Below are 21,756 nucleotides of genomic sequence, written 5' to 3' on the forward strand. Positions count from 1 at the left end.
AGAGAGACCAGGGGTTGGATTTGAGATATTACGAAGAATAAGTTTGCAAGGGTAGGTGGGCAACAGCTGATTCTGAAACAATGGCTCTTTTTCATACATACACTCCCTCACACACACACACACACACACACACACACACACACACACACACACACACACACTTTCAGGCACCATTTCGTTTTTCTTCCTTTCTCCAAATTTTTATTTAAATTCCAGTTAGTTAATATACAATATAATATTAGTTTCAGGTGATTCATTAGTTACAAACATCACCCAGTGCTCATCACAACAGCCCTCCTTAATCCCCATCACATATTTAACCCATCCCCCCACACATTTCCCCTCCAGTAACCCTCAGTTTGTACTCTATAGTTAAGAGTCTGTTTCTTGGCTTGCCTCTCCCATCCCTCCCACCATGTTCATTTGTTTTGTTTCTTAAATTCCACATATGAATAAAATCATATGGTATTTGTCTTTCTCTGATTGACTTATTTCACTTAGGATTACACATTCTAGTTCATTCGCGTTGTTGCAAATGGCAAGATTTCATTCTTTTTGATGGCTGAGTAATATTCCATTGTGTGTATATGTGTATGTATGTATGAATGATGTATGTAGGTATGAATGTGTGTGTATATGTCAAATCTTCTTTATCCTATGATCCAGCAATTGCACTATTGAGTATTTACCCAAAGGATATAAAAATACTGATTCAAAGGGATAGATGCACCCCAATGTTTACAGCAGCATTATCAACAATAGCTAAATTATGGAAAGAGCCCAAATATCCATCAACTGATGAATGGATAAAGAAGGTGTGGTATATATATACACAATGGAATATTATCCAGGCACCATTTCTATAAAAGTTCACCCCTGTTAAACCAATTTTGTGAGGAAGCAAAAATGGCAAAGTATAAAAATATTTTTCAGTAAGAAATAAGGAGACAGGAACAGCAAAGTTTACTGCTGTTAACTGTTCTGTGGCATTAGGCAAGCTTTCTCACCATGTTTCCCCACCTACTTAATCTCACAGAAAAATTCAGGATAACTAAATAAGCCAGTTAAAGGCTTTAAGCTCTAGTAAGAACTTATTCTAAATAAGTTTGGCCTTGGAAGTGAACCTCCACTGACTGCTTACAACCTGGAAGCTGAGAGGTAAAGAACAAGAGTCCTGGGGTGCCTGGATGTCTCAGTCTGTTAAGCATAGGACTTCAGCTCAGGTCACGATCTCACGGTTTGTGGGTTCGAGCCCCGCATCAGGCTTTGCACTGACAGCTCATAGTCTGCAGCTTGCTTTGGATTCTGTGTCTCCCTCTCTCTCTGGTCCCTCCCCTGCTTGTGAGCATTCTCTCAAAAATAAAATAAACATCAAAATTAAAAAAAAAAAAAAAAAAAGAACAAGAGTTCTGCCCTTCTTGTTCTTGGCTTAGACTTTTGGCTTTTATTTCTCTGTTCTTCCCTTTTGTATATGGAAATGGTAATACTATTTTAACTATTAATGAACCTGTAATACCGAACATAAAAAGGCAGTTACATTTCTGAAATAAGAGTAGATGGGAGACAGAATGTACTAGGTCAAGCCCACAATCCTTAGTTTTTGGTCAAGTGATACTAAAGTCAGAAATGAACTCACCTTTCACTCCCATCTTCGTGACTTCGGGCCCAACGATACGTTTCAGCATAGCCTGTGTATTCACTGTACTGTTCGGTACCTGAAACAAATAATCTGCCATTATTTTTTGGAAAGATTTTTCTTAAAAGCTGCATGTTCTAAAGGGTCTTGTTAATAAACTTATTTCTCCTTTCTAGAAATACCTTATTGGCAAATGTCAACTGAAACAAAAACCAAAAAACCCCACTGGTCTTAATGACTTGCTATTATTTTCTGTAAGGAAGAAAATGACACCTATAAAAGCCACTGCAATGTTTATTGTACACAGATAAATGTCTCAATCAACAGACAAAACAAAATATGCTCTGTCATATTAATCTCTTTCATGAGGGATGCCTGGGTGGCTCACTCGGTAAAGCATCTGGCTCTTGACGTCAGCTCAGGTTATGGTATCACAGTTTTAGGTTCAAGCCCCACATCGTGCTCTGTGCTGACAGCACAGAGCCTGCTTGGGATTCTCTCTCCCTCTCTCTCTGCTCTTCCCCCACTTGTGTGCTCTGTTTCTCTCTCTCACAAAATAAACTTAAAAAAAATTTTACATAAAAAAATTTCTTTCGTGAGGAGTGCAGTGACTTTTATAAAAGTCCAATGTCTTCAATATTAGTAATCTGATGGTAATATTTAGTTTGTACTATTGAGAAAGCAATTTTACATAACGACATTCCCTGCTAAGAAAAGAGTCATTAAAATTAAATCTAGGACTTGCCTATCAACATGCAAGTGACTTCAAAGGGCATTTTAAAACCAGTATATTGTGATATGAGAAAGGGAGGGGAAAAAAGCATAATTAAAATTCACTTGATGAGAATGTGCACCAAGGCTGCCACTTAACAGAGATTTCTACTTTTATTTTTAAAAGTTTTTATTTATTTAAGCATAATCTCTATGTCCAATGTGGAACTCGAACTCATGACCCTGAGATCAAGTTACATTAAGCTCCTCTGACTGAGCCAGCCAGGCACTCCCAGAGATTTCTACTTCATCAGACCTGAATGTCAGGAGGTATGGTGCCAAAGTGTCCTATTATTTAACTAAATAAAATCATTCCAATTCCTATGATCAGCTCAGTAATCACTTAATTTTCAAGAATCAACAAAACAGTAAAACGAAAAGCTGAAAACCCTGAGCAAGACAATACTTTTCATAAAGAAAAAAGAAATTAACAAAAAATAAACAAGACAACACTGACAACTAATATTAGTGACATTTTAGTCCAAGTGCCTTAATTTTGCCAGTAAATAAAATGCAAGCAGACTGACTTTTTCAATTTTTTTAAAATGCTTTTTATTTATTTTTGAGAGAGAGGGAGGGAGGGAGGGACGGAGAGAGGGAGAGAGAGAGAGAGAGAGAGAGAGAGATCACCAGAGAGGCATAGGGAATGAGGGGATACAGAATCTAAGGCCGGCTCCAGGCTCTAAGCTATCATCACAGAGCCCGACGTGAGGCTCAAACCCGTGAACAGCGAAATCATGACCTGAGCTGAAGTCAGACGCTCAATTGACTGAGTCACCTAGGTGCCCCCTGACTTTTACAGACAGCTAGAACACTATTTATTAACAAATGACTACTCATACTATAAAGGCCCAATACTGAAGATATCTGTGACAGACTTAATATTCAGGAAAAAAATGTTATTAGAATATACAGTATTTCAGAAAAAAATATACTTTATAAAAATAGAAAAGAAGGAGGGGGCATCTGGGTGGCTCAGATGGTTGAGCATATGATTCTTGATTTTGGCTCAGGTCATGATCTCACTGTTCATGAGACTGAACTCCGTGTCAGCTCTGTACTGATAGCAAGGAGCCTGTTTAGTATTCTTTCTATGCCCCTCCCCCATTCTCTCTGTTTCTCTCCCTTTCTCTCTCAAATAAAGATTTACAAAAAAAAAAAAAAAAAAAAAAAGGAAATGGGGTGCCTGCCTGGCTCAGTTGGAAGAGCACGTGACTATTGATCTTGGGGTTGTGAGTTCAAGCCCGACGCTGGGTGCAGAAATTACTTAAATAAATAAATAAACTTAGCGACGCCAGGGTGGCTCAGTCAGTTAAGTGTCCGACTCTTGATTTCAGCTGGTGTTACGGTCTCGTGGTTCATGGGATCGAGCCCCGTGTTAGACTCTGCACTGATAGTGCAGAGCCTGCTTTCGAGTCTGTGACTCCCTCTCTCTCTGCCCCTACCCTGCTCTCTCTCTCAAAATAAATAAACTTATAATAATAAAATAAACAAACTTAAAAAAATAGAAAACATGTTTAATAAAAATAAAAATAACTTAAAATCAAGTCATGACATGCTAATTATGAACTGTCAATTCTTCATCCAAAAGAAAATTAATTTCATTTTGAGGGTCAGGTTAACTTCTAACAGGTTACTTAAACAACCTGAAGCTTTTATACAAAGAGTAGTAAATGTTGTGATTAACACTGCAAATGGCCTCTACATTTAACTATTAATTTACAGAGAACAGAGAAACATGTTAAATACCACCATGAAAATGTAATCAGCAACATTTAGACCATGGGAAACTCTATAGGACCAATAGTCTAGGCTGCTTACAAAACATTCATAAGGAGAGTAAAAGAGAGAGGAACCTATGAATTAAAAGAAGCAAATATGACAACAGTAACCATAAGAAAGTGAGAGTAGTTATATTAATATTGGATAAATCAGACTTTATGTGAAGGAGTATTATGAAAGATAAAGAGGAATACTTCATAATGATAAAAGGGTCAATTCACCAGAAAGACATAACAATTATGCTTTTATTTTGAATTCACATTTGAAAAATTAATGAAATTCATCACATTAACAGATTAAAGAACCCCACATAATCATATCAAAAGTTGGAGAAAAAATAAAATTCAACATCCATCATGATTAACATTTTCAGCAAAACTAAGAATAAAAAAAAAAAAAAAGAACTCCCTCAATCTGATTAAGGATCATTACATAAAAGCTTACAACTACCTTCATACTCAGTGATAAAAACATTCCACCTAATTCAACACTGTAGTGAAGTCCTAGCGGCTGCAATAAGGGAAATAAATAAATAAATAAATAAAATAAAAATAGAAAGAAAAATCACAAAGAGAATAAAAAAAATAAGACTATCCCTATTTGCAAATGTTATGACTGTTCATGTAGCAAATCCTAAGGAATCACTAGGAAAAGAAAGAAAGAAAAGTTACGGAAAAGGAAGAAAAGCTCGTAAATAAATGAAGTAAGATCAAAGATAAGTCTATATACTAGCAACAAACAATGGGGAAATAAAACTTAAAAATCCATTAATCATAGCATCAAAAACCATAAAATACTTAGGAGTAAATGTAACAAAAGATGTAGGAGACACCACTGAGAAAAAGTAGAGAAGATTTAAATAAATGGCGACCATGTTCAGGGGCTTGAAGACTCAATATTGTATTTCTCAATACTGTAATTGCAAATTTTCCTCAATCCTGTTAATATCCTTAGCAGGCTTTTTTTTTTTTTAATAGTAATTGAGATGGTGATTCTAAAATTTGAATGGAAATGCAAAGAACCTAAAGTAATGAAAATACTTGTGAAAAAAGAACAGAATTGGAGGATTCAGCTACCTGAGTTTAAGATTTACTTAGTTGTGACCTAAGGAAAGACCAATAGATAGATCAATGGAAGTAAATAGAATTCATAGATAAATCCACACTTGTATGGTCAACTGACTTACAACAAAGGTGCTAAAAAAATCCATTGGGGAAAGGACCATCCTTCCGACATGCTATTGCAATAATTAGATATTCATACAGAAAAATATCATAAACTTTAACTGCTACCTCACACTATGAACAAAAATCATTTTGAGATAAAATAACAGGCATCAACATAAAACCTAAAGTTATAAGACCTCTAGAAGAAAACACAGGAGAATGGCTTTAAGACGTTGGAGGTACATAAAAATTTCTTAAATAGGACAAAGAAAGCAGTAACCTTAATAAAAATTTTAAAAGACTAGATTAGGTCAATATTAAAACACTTTTAGGAAAATGCTTAGGCAAGACTGGAGGAAAAATATTTGGAAAACAACTATCTGACAAAAGACTTGTGTTCAGAATACTGAAGAACTCCTAGAAGTCAATAATAAAAATATACAAACAACCCAATCTAGAAAAATAAGCAAAAGACTTAAACATCACAGAAGAAGATACAAAATTGGCCAATGACTACATGAAATACTGGTGAACATCACTAGTCCTAAGGGGAATGCAAATCAAAACCCCAGTGAAATACCACTATGTACCTGACAGAACAGCTAAATCAAAAAGAATGACAAAACTAAATGTGGACAAGGATGTCAGCTTAACTCCACTTAACATGTTTGCTTTTTGCAGTGGCAAGGCTTAGAAGTTATGAAATCACATTCTGTGTATTCTAGGTTTATGCAAATGAGAAAAGAGGAAGGCTAGAATTTATGCCATGATGTTGGATGGCAATGAGAGGTACCCACAGGAATTCATGGTTGTTTGTTGGTATGTGTATGCGTGTGTGTGGTTAAACCATATACCTCCTGGCTCTGATGATGAAGGCATGGAAGCAATGACTCTCTTCGTAGCAATAAGGAATAACCAATTCAACTCCTGATTTCTAAAAATTACTCTATATCCAGGACTCCTTGGAGAAATGGCTGAATCTAGGGGCAGGGAATATACAAGATTGAGTTTAGAACATCTTTTTATGCCAAAAAAGAAGAAAGTGCATTAAAGAATGATCGGCGCATTGTCAAAGGAACACAATAGCCAACTGAAGGGGCTCTCACTGACCAAATCTGGAATAATTTAGCATCAAAACAGATGACAATAATGGATTATAACACATTGAATAAAGTAAGAATCCATGCATCTATAGAAATATTAATATACATAAATAAGAGAGAATGGAAAATCTCCCTTACAGTAGAGCGCCAACTACTAAATGCAGAAGGAATGATGGGAGTTAAGAAAATGGGTGCTAAAATTAGTGGCCAAATGTTTGATGAGGACAGGATATTTACACTTTCAAAGTATGTAAAATATATAACTACAAATTAATTAGAAAGGGAAAATACTAACTTGACAGTGGAGAACCTAGCACATCCTACCTCAACCAAGTCCTGACACTTAATATCACAGACACTGAAACAAAGTGGTATTACTATTCTCAAAGATACATTAGAGCAGGACACACCATTTCAGTGGGATTCCAACTAAAATGAATAAACTGAATCTAGTTACAAAGAAACATTGCGCAAACCCAAAATAAGAGACAATCTACCAAGTAATTGGTTTATATACTTTAAAAATATCAAGGTGAACAAATACCAGGAAAGGCTGAGAAACTATCCTGGTTGAAAGGAGTCAAGATGTGATCCACTACCGGAGTAGACTCAGGGGAAAAAAAGCTACAAAGAATATAATTAGGTTAACTGACAAAATGAAAATGAAAATATTGAGTAGGAATTAATTCATAGTTCTTTATTAATGTTAAATTTCCCAATTTTTATAACTTTGCTGTGCTGATTTAACAGAATTTCCTAGTTATTAAGAAATATACAACAAAGTATTTGGGGTAAAAGGGCACAAAGTTGGGGCACCTGGGTGGCTCAGTCAGTTAAGTGTCTGACTTTGGTTCAGGTCATGATCTCATGGTTCGTGAGTTCAAGCCCTGCGTCGGGCTCTGTGCTGATAGCTCAGAGCCTGCAGCCTGCTTCAGATTCTGTGTCTCCCTCTCTCTCTGTCCCCAACATCCCTGGTCACACTCTGTCTCTCTTTCAAAAATAAACATTAAAAAAAATGGGGGGGGGGGGTCATAATGTCTCCAACATACTCTTGGACAGAGATGAGGAAAAGAAAATAGAGAAAGAATGATAAAGCAGATGGGGAGAGATGTAAACTAGTGAATCTGGGTGAACAATATATGGAAGTTCCTTATATTATTCTTGTACCTTTCCTGAGTCTGAAGTTTCTCATACACACATAAATATAAAAATATCTATACAATATAAATAAATATCTAAAAAACTATGAAAAATACTCCGTTTTCACAGATGATTAAAATTTCCCATAACAAAAACTTAAAAGATTTAAACTCAATACTAGAGTTTCTAGTCTATTACTTAGCATACTGCTTCTTAAAAATAATTTTTCAAAAATTTAAAATAATGTACACTTAATTCTTATAAATTCATCTAGAATTTTGGATAAGATACTCAGCTACAAATTAAGAAAATAAACTACAGAATTCATGTTTTTTGTTAAGCCTTCCTGGACACCATAAGTAGAGTTGGTGGTCCCTTGTCTGTGCTCCACAGTACTCTGCACAGAACATCAGTAAGGAACTTAACATATTAAATTGCAATCTGAAAGTCAGTTATATTTCTACACAGTAGCAATGAACAATCAGAAACTGAAATTTTAAATATACATTTACACAGCAATAAAAAAATATGAAATACTAAGGAATAAACCTGAGAAAATGTAAAAGTATACAGTGAAAAGTATACTACTGAGAGAAAGTAAAGATGACCCCAATAAACAGAGATATCTCATTCATGTGTCAAAGACTAAATATTGTTAAGATGTCAATTCTCCCCAAACTGATCTACAGATTCAAAGCAGTCTTGACTAAAAGTCCAGCAAGCTTTTTTGTAGATATTGATAAATTGATTCTAAAATTCACCAAAACAACTCTGAAGAAGAACAAACTTGGAGGGCTCACACTACCTGATTTCAAGAATTATTATAAAGCTACAGCAATCAAGACGGTATGAACACAAAAAGAATAAATCAGTAAACTGAATTTCAAAATTAGAAACTTCCATTCCTTAAACATCACTATTAAGGTCATGAAAAGACACACCACATATATCTAACGAAAGACTTGTATCTGGGGCACCTGAATGGTTCAGTCAGTTAAGCGTCTGACTTTGGCTCAGGTCATGATCTGACAATTTGTGAGTTCCAGCCCCGCGTCGGGCTCTGTGCTGACAGCTCAGAGCCTGAAGCCTGCTTTGGAGTCTGTGTCTCCCTCTCTCTCTCTGCCCCTCCCCCACTCACACTCTGTCTCTCTGTCTCTCAAAAATAAATAAACATTAAAAAGAATTAAAAAATAAATTAAAAAATAAAAAGAGAAAGACTTGTATCCAAAACATATAAAGCATTTTCAAAAGTCAATATAAGAGGGGCGCCTGGGTGGCTCAGTCGGTTGAGTGTCCGACTTCGGCTCAGGTCACGATCTCGCGGTATGTGAGTTCGAGCCCCGCATCGGGCTCTGTGCTGACTGCTCAGAGCCTGGAGCCTGTTTCAGATTCTGTGTCTCCCTCTCTCTCTGACCCTCCCCCGTTCATGCTCTGTCTCTCTCTGTCTCAAAAATAAATAAACGTTAAAAAAAAAAAAATTAAAAAAAAAAAAAGTCACTATAAGAAAACAAACCCAATTAAAACATGGTGCAACAGCTTCATATATGTAGCCATATGTCAAAACTTCCCTAACTGTAAACTTTAAATATACAGTTTACTGTATGCCAATTATACCTCAATAAAGCTGTTGAAAATGTAATCTAACTCCCTCACTAGATTACCAGTTTCTCAAGGGCAAGATTATAAGTCATTAACATTTGTGTCTATATTAGCATTTTGTAACGCAAGTATATAAGATGCAGGAGTTGGCCCAGTTGGTGGAACATGTGACTCTTGATCTCAGGGTCGTGAGTTCAAGCCTCACATTGGATATGGGGCTTACTTAAAAAAAAAAAGAAAAAAGAAAAAAGAAAGAGAGAAGAAGAAGAATATAGAAGCAATTAAGTACTTGTATAAACGTAATTATTAACAAACAAAACCGGAAGAACATTATATTAACTGAGGTTAAAATAATAAGTCCAGAAAGACTTAATCAGAAAGTACTATGCAATTGACACATATAAAAAATTTCACATTTACAAAGACAGGGTGGCATGGTAAAAGGAGCACCACACTGAGATTAGGAAACATGAGGGACCCAAAGTGAATCCTTAAGTAACCAAATTTCTCAGGGGACTTCCATTTCAGCATATGAAAATCAAGCTGGTTAATAATTTTTGTTTTGTTTACCTCATAGAATTGCTTGGAAAGCCATAGGAGTTTAAAAGTCTTCAAAACCATAAAACAGTTAGTATTGGTGTCATCAAACTTAACTTTATAAAGAGGTAGAGAAACCAAAGACACGTGATTTCATTTATGTGAAGTTTAAAAGCAACCTGGTCTCCTGACCTGACTGGAAATAAAGACAGCTATGAATAGTTCTGTTCCTTTCTAATTTTTGTCCAGCAGTGGACAAGCTCCATTTTCCTTATTTATAAAAAACAAAACAAAACTGCCTGCTCTGATCTCTTAACTACGAAAACAAACACCTGTTCTCTCTTTTCAAAAGAAAGTGGTTGAAAAATATAAAATACCAATTATTATATTTCTATTTTAGGTTAAGATGATTTTAGTCTTCCTTCCTAAAAGAAACAAGATTAGATTTATTTCCTTCAGGTATGAGAAATCAAAGATGCATATACAGATGCTTTTGCTCTAAGAAAATTAAATCCTGGTTTTTCTGAGTAGACATCCTTCAAAATTATATCAACTGTCTGTTCTGAAAAACAGATACCCTTGTTTTAAATTCAAATTTATTGATAAACTATGATGAAACACAAAGGTAAATAGCGATAATAGCAAACAAGAGAAGACAACTGAATGACCTTTGTGGTAGCTCTCTGTGGGTATAGCCTATAAGACTTCATGCTCACAGACAAATCTTCACTTAAGGAAAAACGAGAAGGAACCCATTAAAATCTGTGCAAGAGCTCATGACAGACTAATGAGTTTTTAGATTTGGTAATACATGTTCTTATCTTCTCTTACAAATAATGAAAAATTTATGAAGAACTAAGGAAAAAATATTTGGAGACTGAAAAAATTCTATATCTATGGGTTGTGCTCTTGGAAAGAAGGTTTATATGAAAGCAAAGCCATCTACCCTGCTTTTCTTAGGAGCACTCATACAGTGGTGATTATGCAGGAGATAGAACATTCTTGACTTTCATTCCCATGATCAATAAAAATGAAGAGAAGCTAAACTCAAACTGAGTTTGGATCCTTCCCAGTGAGCTGGTATCATTTAGTTAGCAATGGGCTGTTTTTGTAGCGATGGGCCTTCAGTGTTGTTGTTCTATAAGAAGCATCAATACCATAAGCAGTGGTATCCACTTTTCTACTTTCTAGCAGATCTGCTGACGTTCACAAAAGATGTTAAGAATCTGTGATATCTGGGGCAATTCTCTTCACTAGAGGGCAGGTTTTATTTTAAAGGTACTAACATTCTGCTCAGTAAGTTTTATGTCTAGGCACCTGCTTTAAGCGCTCACCATACAGAAACAACAAAACAAACTCCCAGAACCATGATAACACCCTTTGGTAGTAAAGCTATTTTGCTAGATGAGGTAGAAGAACATGAAAAAGGGTAAAAAAGGAAAAGGTTGGGGTGGGGGGGGGGGGGCGGGGGAGACTGCAGTTTCTTTCCTTCTATCTATATTTACTGAAAAGTTTTACCCATGGCTGCCTCCAGGGAGGATCAGAGCAAATAGAGGGAGAACACTATCTGGATAAACACTATTTGCCTGTTTGCATGACCTGTTTCATATTCATTTCAAAGTCTGATACCAACCAGATACCCCACAATGATGATAAATTTAATTTATTTCTAATTTCTCAAACTCTTCTACAGATTCAGGCAGCATAGTCACAGCCATTAGCTCATTGAGCCTGGATGAATCATAGAAGCAATGGAATTGATCAGGCAGATAGATTGCAGTGCATGGTTAAGAGTCTCCTAAGAAGGAAGATGGCAGAAATCCAACATCAAATAGATGATGAAATGGCCATTTCCATTAAGAGAACATCACATCACAGATATTAATTAGAAGGCACTATAATAGAATTAAGTGGATGTGAGGGAAAATGCTGAGTTAAAAGTCACCCCGGATGTCCCTAGCCTGAAGTAATAATAGATGTGAAGGTGAGTCATGGATCTGCAATTTTCCATTCATTTTACAATAGCTGTAGGTAAGGTAGAGAACAGACATAACTCCATAGTGATGATCCTTTTTTAGACAGAGGACAAACTATCTTTAAAAAAAAAAAAAAAAAAAAAACAATTCTAGTATTTTCCTTTTACTATTCTCAGGAAAATTACATTTTTTATTTACAGCAACATTAATGGTAGATGATAAGAGACTTACTACTTCCGAAGTAAAAAAGAAATGAAGCAAATGAAACAAATTAGCTTTGAGTTTAAATGCCCAGCATTCTACCAACTTTTTTATTTTAAGGATGGAAATTCATCTTTAAAACTAAGGAGAGATTCTGTTCTGAATCTTTGGTTCAAATCTCATTTAGCTGCTAAAAATTAAAAATCTTTTAAAGTATTATTTGACACACCCAAATGCTGGAGGCAGTCACATTCCAGACATTAAGAGCTCTCTAAAACATAATGAGACTAATATTTAAAGTATCTATTGGCTTTGGGGCGCCTGGCTGGCTCAGTCGGTTAAGTGTCTGACTCTTAATTTTGGCTCAGGTCATGATCTCATGGTTCGTGAGATGAAGCTTTCCATCGGCCTCTGTGCTGATGATAAGGAGTCTGCTTGGGATTCTCTCTCCCTTTCTCTCTGCCTCTCCTCCACTTGCTCTCCTTCTCTCTCAAAATAAATATAACAACAACAACAAAATATCTATTGGCCCAACAATGGATTTAGACAGTTTAATTTTTTTGTTCTGCAATTCCTGTACTTTCTTTTCCCCTAATACATTCCAACTGCATCCTTCCTATCTGCACACATGATAAACAATAAATGCAGACAGAGGACCAATAAGTGAGTTGAGACAACAGTGAAAATAAAAGGTTTTTATCTTTACATTTCAGTATAATCTGGATCACAACCTCAGAATTCCAGATGAAATACTTCAGGTTATTAACTTCAAATAGTTGAGTTTTATCCAAGAGGAAGTTTCTTTGCTGAGGCTCCATTCTTAATTTCCCATATAAACTTAAAAAATTAACAATTTACCTTACCTCACCAAAAAGCAGAATCACAGGGATATTATAAAAATAATAAGATATCCAAATACTGCACAATAACTTGGTGAAAGCCTTTTTCTTTTAACCAACAAAAACTTACAAAATATAAGGACACATCAGCAAAACTGATTAAGTAAAAACCTCTGAAAAATTTCTCCTCCATAAAAGCAATGAGAACACTGGCAAAAATTGTGAGAATCAACTTTTTATGAACTGTGGGAATAACCAAAGGCTTGTAGCAGTCTGAGGAGGGTTTATTAAAGAAAATTGGCTGAATCTTGGAAAAAACAATGAGTTTTATGATGTTTTAACTTTCCTTATTTAATTCTTGCAAGCTCTAGAGTAGCCTTAAAATCCAACAGTCTGCTATAAACATTGGGGTACAAGTGCCCCTATGCATCAGCACTCCTGTATCCCTTGGGTAAATTCCCAGCAGTGTTATTGCTGGGTCATAGGGTAGATCTATTTTTAATTTTTTGAGGAACGTCCACGCTGTTTTCCAGAGTGGCTGCACCAGTTTGCATTCCCACCAACAGTGCAAGAGGGTTCCTGTTTCTCCACATCCTCTCCAGCATCTATAGTCTCCCGATTTGTTCATTTTAGCCACTCTGACCAGCATGAGGTGGTATCTCAGTATGATTTTGATTTGTATTTCCCTGATGAGGAGTGACACTAAGCATCTTTTCATGTGTCTGTTGGTGTCGCACTCTCAACAATAGCCAAATTATGGAAACAGTCTAAATGTCCATCAACTGATGAATGGATAAAGAAATTGTGGTTTATATACACAATGGAGTACTACGTGGCAATGAGAAAGAATGAAATATGGCCCTTTGTAGCAATGTGGATGGAACTGGAGAGTGTGATGCTAATAAGCCATACAGAGAAAGACAGATACCATATGTCTTCACTCTTATGAGGATCCTGAGAAACTTAACAGGAACCCATGGGGGAGGGGAAGGAAAAAAAACAAAAAGAGAGGTTAGAGTGGGAGAGAGCCAAAGCATAAGAGACTCTTAAAAACTGAGAACAAACTGAGGGCTGATGGGGGGGTGGGAGGGAGGGGAAGGTGAGTGATGGGTATTGAAGAGGGCATCTTTTGGGATGAGCACTGGGTATGGTATGGAAACCATTTTGACAATAAATTTCATATATTTAAAAAAAAAAAGAGAGAGAGAGAGAAGTGTCTATGCATGTTTTCTGCCCATTTCTTCACTGGGTTATTTGTTTTTCAGTGTGGAGTTTGGTGAGTTCTTTATAGATTTTGGATACTAGCCCTTTGTCTGATATGTCATTTGCAAATATCTTTTCCCATTCCATCGGTTGCCTTTTAGTTTTGTTGTTTCCTTTGCAGTGCAGAAGGTTTTTATCTTGATGAGGTCCCAATAGTCATTTTTGCTTTTAATTCCCTTGCCTTTAGAGATGTGTCAAGTAAGAAACTGCTGTGGCTGAGGTCAGAGAGGTTTTCTCCTGCTTTCTCCTCTAGGGTTTTGATGGTTTCCTCTCACATTCAGGTCCTTCATCCATTTTGAGTTTATTTTTGTGAATGGTGTAAGAAAGTGGTCTAGTTTCATTTTTCTGCACGTCGTTGTCCAGTTCTCCCAGCACCATTTGTTAAAGAGACTGTCTTTTTTCCATTGGATAATCTTTCCTGCTTTGTCAAGATTAGTTTGCCATACTTTTGTGGGTCCAATTCTGGAGTCTCTATTCTATTCCATTGGTCTATGTGTCTGTTTTTGTGCCAATACCATACTGTCTTGATGATCACAGCTTTGTAGTAGAAGCTAAAGTCTGGGATTGTGATGCCTCCCGCTTTGGTCTTCTTCTTCAATATTACTTCAGCTATTCGGGGTCTAGCACTTTCAACAATAGCCAAATTATGGAAAGAGCCTAAATGTCCATCAACTGATGAATGGATAAAGAAATTGTGGTTTATATACACAATGGAATACTACTTGGCAATGAGAAAGAATGAAATCTGGCCTTTTGTAGCAACGTGGATGGAACTGGAGAGTGTTATGCTAAGTGAAATAAGTCATACAGAAAAAGACCGATACCATATGTTTTTACTCTTATGTGGATCCTAAGAAACTTAACAGAAGACCATGAGGGATGGGAAGGAAAAAAAAAAGTTAGAGAGGGAAGGAGGCAAACCATAAGAGACTCTTAAAAACTGAGAATAAACTGAGGGTTGACGGGGGGTGGGAAGGAGGGGAAAGTGGGTGATGGGCATTGAGGAGGGCACCTTTTGGGATGAGTACTGGGTGTTGTATGGAAACCAATTTGACAATAAATTTCATATTAAAAAAAAAACAAAACACCAACAGTCTGTAATCACAGTGAAAACCACCTAAGGGTTCAGAAAAAGGTTGAAGCTCCTTCAAAGCCCCATTCTCAGAGAACGGTCATCATCTAACCTATCTGGTGGTTCCCTGGAAGACCTCACTCACAAAGCTGCCTTTATTTGACCTGACTTGGAATTTACCCAGTATAAAAAACCTAATCCCCAAGGTTGTTCGTTGAAAACAATTACATGGAATTGCTTAGCAGTATGGCTGCCTGAGGCAGTAGATATCAGTTAGGGCAAGTAATAGCCTTATCAAAAAGTTTCAAAAGAAAAGCTGAGGAATGAGATATCTGTAAGGGGCTTTAAAAAGTTCTTAGTATTCCCAGGAATCTAGAAGTCTATACGTATGACCATGTCTGTGCACATGCTCAAGAAAGACGTGAGAAAGTCCTAAGCTCACTCCTCAGACCTTGAGGCTCTGTGCAAGCAGGAAGTGAAGTGTGAAGTACAAGCAGGAAGGAAGTGTCATTGGCCTGGTTGAGTGCTGAAGGTGAGCCCCAGTGTCCACATAGAGCCCTTCACTAAAGACTGAAAGACTTATTGGCTCTAAACATTTAAGCAATCTTCGTCCAATCATTAGTTAACCACTAACCTAACCCAGCAGAGACTAATGGTCACATATAAAAAAAGAATACAGACTTTACAGAATTAGTTTAGAAAGGTTACGAAACAACAAGAGAAAACAGCAACAAAAACAAACTCTAGGCAAAGGGGAAAATCTGATTTTGAGAGTTGCTACATTATTCAAATGTGTGGTTTTCAACAAAAAATTGAGATATGCAAAGAAAAAAGAAAGTAGGCCCATACTCAGGGAAAAAAAGGGAGTAAACTATAACTGTACCCAAGGAGCCCAGATGTTAGACTTACTGAACAAAGACATTAGCTATTTTAAATATATTCAAAAAACTAAGGGAAATTATGTCTAAAGAACTAAATTAAAGTTTGCAAATAATGCCTCACAAATAGAGAATCTCAAAGAGAGAGAGAGAGAGAAATTATTAAGAAGAAAAAAAAAAAAGAACCAAATAGAAATTCTGGAGTTGAAAAGTACAGTAATCAGAATAAAAATTTCAGGGGCACCTGGGTGGCTCAGCTGGTTGAGCATCCTTGACTCTTGATTTCAGCTCAGGTTATGATCCTATGGTTTGTGAGATCAAGCCTCATGTCTGGCTCTGTGCTGTCATCACAGATTGGGATGCTATCTCTCCCTCTCTCTCTGCCCCTTCCCCCCAACCTCAAAATAAATAAATAACCATAAGAAAAAAAAAGTTATAAACATTTTTCACTGGAGGGACTCAAAGGCAGTGAAAGGAAGCACAAAAAAGAATCTGTAAACTTGAATATAGGTCAAATGAGATTATCCTGTCTGAGGAACAAAAGAATAGAGAATGAAGAAAAACGAACAGAGCTTCAGAGACCAATAAGACATCATCATGTATACCAACATATGCATAATGGGATTCTCAGAAGGAGAAGAAAAAAAGGGACAGAAAGAATATTTAAAGAAGTACTGGTCAAAAATTTACCAAATTTAAACATTCAAGCAGCTCAATGAACCCCAAATAGGATAAAAATCAAAGAGATTCTAAACACATCATAATCAAACTGTTCAAAGACAAAGAGAAAATCATGAAAGTAAAACATAAGGAACAAAATGTTGATACTCTCTTGAAGGTTGTCTACAAATATATCTGAGACAAAGAGAGTGGCTTCAAGAGTAGATCTCAGAGTCTTAGTTCAGACACGTACGTCTTTGGAGGTAAATTAGTTGAGTACAAATTTTATGTAACTCCTATGGAATGGTTTTTCTCTCACTGTAATTTTTCAGAATAACAATCAACCAAATTCTCCAACCCAGTTAAATATTTAGTTTCCCACACTAATCTCAAAGCGGCAACAGATTCAAAAAGGATAAGAAATCTTCTTTTGCAGAAAGATAGAGGCATCAGCAGCTGATGACTGATTATGGCTTTTATGTGGGAATGTTCTTTTAGGTACCTGAATAAAAGACTTAACTTATGTATAGTGGCTGATTAAGAATTTGAGAGGTGGGAGTTAATCACTAAATTTTTGGTAGCTGATTCACAAGAAAATACAGTGATATAGTTGTATCTCAAGGTAAAAAAACTTAAGAAAAAAATTTTAATCTCAATAATAGACCAAAAGTATAAATTTTACTATATTTCCCTCTCTCCTCCTTCCATATTAACTTAAATCAAGAAGAGGCATTTAGATCATCACACTTTTTCTCTCAGGATTAGAAATTAGGGTAAACATAAGGTTCCTGATTTATTACTATTCAATGAAAGCTCTCTGTTGTACTCTCTTTGAATACTGTAAGTATGCTTTTTAAATGTATATACATCTTCATATTGAAGTATAACAAAGCAATTTGGAAACATAATGGAAGAATAATAACAGAATACATGGTCAAAGACACATCACTATCCTCTTTTTAAGGGCATAACATAAAATTTCAAACTGGAGGGTAGCTTTTACCCTTGTTCCTCAGATAAAGATGTCAAGAATGAAAAGGTGGGTATCAAGTGTCTTACTCGACTAGGAAAATAGAACTGTAACAATTTCCAAAAACCAAGAATAAATTAATCAATAAAAACATTGGGACTAAGGCCAATGATAGAGAAAAGCTGTATCTGGGTGGCCTCTAGTCTTCATGATAGATACTCATAGGTGGGGAAAGCTACTTTATTGTACAGACTTCCCAAAACTAACCTGTAATGATAAGACATTCATTGTGATCCAGCACCTCAGTGAAGAGCCGTGAAACAATTAACTCGGGGTTAATTAAAAAGCGGATTTCTTCTTGCACAAGTCCTGCACCAGTTACACCACCTCCAACAAAACGGTTTGCAAAATCCACCTATTTGGAAAAATGTGGCATGTTAAATGATTATCTAAAATACCTACATATATGATAAAGAAGCACTTTCTCTCTTGCTTTCGTTTCCCATATAAATCAATCCCCAAATTAGTAATCTTCCAACGGAGAACAGACTGTGGTTGACTGCACTCTTTCCATCTCACTCCAGGTAACATCTTTGCATACTTCTTTAGATTCCAAAACCTTAGAAGGAACCTGGAAAATGGAGCTTTTAGGCAAAAGCCTCAGTGTAATCATACAGACTCTTATTTACAAACCTTATATGTACTACAAGGGCCACAAATCAAAGGAAACTTTATCTGGAAAGGTTTCAAGATCATTTCCCTACCATTCACTACTCAATTTCCATTTATGGATTTCATATGACTCTAATATAATTATATCTTTCTTATATAATATGGCAATCAAACATTTGTCCTTAAAGAACTGAAAAATTTAGTCATTGCCCTTTTTTTTAAGTAATTGCCCTTTTTTGGATAACCTTTTTCTTCTGTGAAAGAATAAAGAGATAAAATTTCACCCTAAATTCAGATGCAAAGCAAATGACATGAACATTACAAACTGTTTATTTTTACTATACCTAAGGAGAAAAAAAAAAGAAAACAGGAAACCTAGTTTAACAACAAAGACTCATAAAATTGGCTATTGTTGATAATGCTGCTATAAACATTGGGGTGCACGTTTATGGAAAGAGCCCAAATGTCCATTGACTGATGGATAAAGAAGATGTTTTATGTATATATATACATACACACATACACACAAACACACACACACACACACTAGAATATTACTCAGCCAAAAAATAGTATGAAATCTTGCCTTTTGCAATGATGAGAATGGAGTCAGAGAGTATTATGCTAAGTGAAATAAGTCAGTCAGAGAAAGACACATACCATATGATTTCACTCATATTTGGAGTTTAAGATACAAAATAAACAATCACAGGGGAGGGAGAAACAGAGGCAAACCAAGAAACAGACTCTTAACTATAGAGGGCACACAGAGGGTTACCAGAGGGTAGATAGGCGGGGGGTGGGTTAAATAGGTGATGGGAATTAAGGAGTGCATCGTGGTGATGAGCACGGGTTGTTGTATCTAAGTGTTGAATCAAAAATTGTATAGCTGAAACTAATATCACACTGTATGCTAACTAACTGGAATAAAAAAAAAAAGTTAAAAGAAAAACCCAAAGGGGACACCTGGGTGGCTCAGCCGGTTGAGCATCAGACTTCAGCTCAGGTCATGATCTCATGGTTCATGAGTTCGAGCCCTGTGTCAGGCTCTATGCTGACAGCTTGGAGCCTGGAGTCTGCTTCGGATTCTGTCTGTCTGTCTGTCTCTCTCTCTGACCCTCCCCTGCTAACACTCTGACCCCTCTCTCAAAAATAAACATTAAAACAAAAAAAAAAAGATTCAACTAAATTAATATTTCCAATTTAGTTTAAAATTACTCATAAGCTTTCTGTGGAGTACTATAATGGGATCCCCAAGCTCCTATTAATAAAGATGAGTTACACAATGCTCTAGACAAAGCAAATTCTACCTGTCAGTATTATTTGTCTTAAACTTACTAAGCACTCCAGCATGTCCAACATTATGTGAAGCTCTATGGGGCAATATGTAAGAAATGGTTTCCAACTTTTAGATTACCCTATTTGAGGATTTAGATTACACACATACATAACACCTTGTGTACATACATAGCCACCCACACCCACAAAGATTTTAGTAAGGCAAGAGAGGCTTGAATACTGTACAGAGAAAATAACTCTCTTTCCTCTACTCCTACAGTACTACCACACTCACAACACTTCTGATGTCAGATGTATGGGTTTCCACACATAGAGCAATTCTGAAACACCAGCTGGGTGTCCTATAATTCAATTCGGTTCTGACACTATCTACCAGGAGTTAGCATCAGATCCAACAGGCTAATAACAATTCAGTCCCACAAAACTGCCCCACTGCAGACACCAACTGCAACTAGAAGTACAGTTGATCGGCTATAAATGGGGTTCTCATAATCTGCTCTTGTGGTTTGATAAACTCACAGAACTCACGGTAACACTTACTTATGTTTACTCATTTATTAAAAAGGATATAATAATGGACAGAGATGAACAGACATATGAAGTGATAGGGCGTGGTATATGGTAAGAGGCATAGAGCTACCTCTCCCTCTCCCCATGTTCACCAACTTCCACATGTTCACCAACCTGGAAGCTCTTTGAATGCCATACTTTTGGGTAGTTTGGTGGAAGCTTCATCACTTAGGCAGGATCATCAATCATTAGCACAGTCTCCAGTCCCTCTCCTTTTCCCAGAATATGGGGAGTAGAGTAGAAAGTTTCAAGCTTCTAATCATGGCTTAGTCTTTTTGGTAACCAGCCCCCACCCTAAAGCTCTCCAGGAGCTCACCAAAAGTCACCTCATCAGAACAAAAGACACTCCCATCACCTAGGAAATTACAAGGGTTTTAGGAGCTCTGTGCAAAGAATCAGGGGCAGACACCAATATAGATTTTTTTCTATGATTTTACATATACTTTCAGACTACTGTCAAATGTAAGATTTCTTAAAACCTGCTTGTATTCTCAGGGCACCTGGGTGGCTCAGTCGGTTAAGCATCCGACTTTGGCTCAGGTCATGATCTGACAGTTTGTGAGTTCGGACCCTGCACTGGGCTCTGTGCTGATAGCTCACAGCCTGGAGCCTGCTTCGGTTTCTGTGTCTCCCTTTCTCTCTGTCCCTCCTCCTCTCCTCTCTAAAATGAATAAACATTAAAAAAAATTTTTTTTAAGTTGCTTATGTCTCTAAAGCAATTGTAATATTAAACAATACTTTGAAGCCTATTCTACAAAAGAGTAAAACAAGAATATGAATTTTTTTATATATAAAAATATATGTGGAAAGACAGAAACTAATAGAAGGTAAAGCAGTCTTCTTTCATTAGAAAAGAACTTAGAAAATACTGAAAAATATGACTGGACAAGATCTTGAAATGAGTTATCACAGAATCATATATAAATTTACATTCAGACATACTAAATCAACACTAAAAAAAGAGTAATTCTGTAGCTTATATAGAAAAATAATTTTGATTCAACAAGTCCATTGATTAGAATTATTTACAACATATAAAGTCATTATGCATTGGGTGATTTATGACTTAAAATATTCAACAAATATTAACTGAATATTGTGCTGGGGACCATGAGATACAAAAATAAGTAAGACGTGGGCCCTGGCTTCACAGCATTTGTAATCTAGATGAGATCCCAGCACATAAGCAGAATGAAAAAATGTTTATTAACGAACCTACTAGAATATATTTGATCCTTTCCAAATAATAAAATTAACTAAAATTGGAGCATGGGGAGGAGAATAGGGGAGTTTACAAGAGGAGATGATATTCAATTTAGATTTTGCTGACATTCAGGCAGAGGGAATAACTGCACAAACACATAGGAAAAACACAGAGCTGTAAGCAGCTCTATGAAGAGTGATAAGCATGTTCCTCACGCCTATCTGCGATGTAGAGTATGTGAAGGATTATGGTTGGTGATAAGGTATTCTTGGAATGATTATAAAAAGAAAAGTTACAACTGGGCCTTACACAGAGTCCAGTTGTAACTTTAAACTCAGTCTAGAGTTTAAAGAATGAATTGGAAAGGTGTAAAATTAAAAGCAGAGAAGCTGGTTAGGTGACTACTAAATAGGTTTGA

The 21,756-nt window shown here is 36.2% G+C and overlaps 1 protein-coding gene across 7 annotated transcripts in view; it reads right to left on the reverse strand.

The window, feature by feature from the left end:
• Positions 1 to 21,756, reverse strand: part of PARG (poly(ADP-ribose) glycohydrolase) — a 131,511-nt gene that overhangs the window by 30,010 nt on the left and 79,745 nt on the right. For all 7 annotated transcript variants that reach the window (XR_006194404.1, XR_006194402.1, XR_006194401.1 and 4 more), the window contains 2 exons: positions 17,861 to 18,008; positions 1,637 to 1,715 (listed from right to left, as the gene is read on the reverse strand). Coding sequence is in view for 2 of the 7 variants with exons in the window: in XM_042908054.1 (XP_042763988.1) it covers positions 1,637 to 1,715; positions 17,861 to 18,008 (227 nt within the window). In the remaining 5 variants the exon portion in view is untranslated. The remainder of the gene's footprint in view (positions 1 to 1,636; positions 1,716 to 17,860; positions 18,009 to 21,756) is intronic.

The sequence above is a fragment of the Panthera leo genome, chromosome D2 (genome assembly GCF_018350215.1).
Source record: "Panthera leo isolate Ple1 chromosome D2, P.leo_Ple1_pat1.1, whole genome shotgun sequence".
In the NCBI taxonomy this organism is placed as follows: domain Eukaryota; kingdom Metazoa; phylum Chordata; class Mammalia; order Carnivora; family Felidae; genus Panthera; species Panthera leo.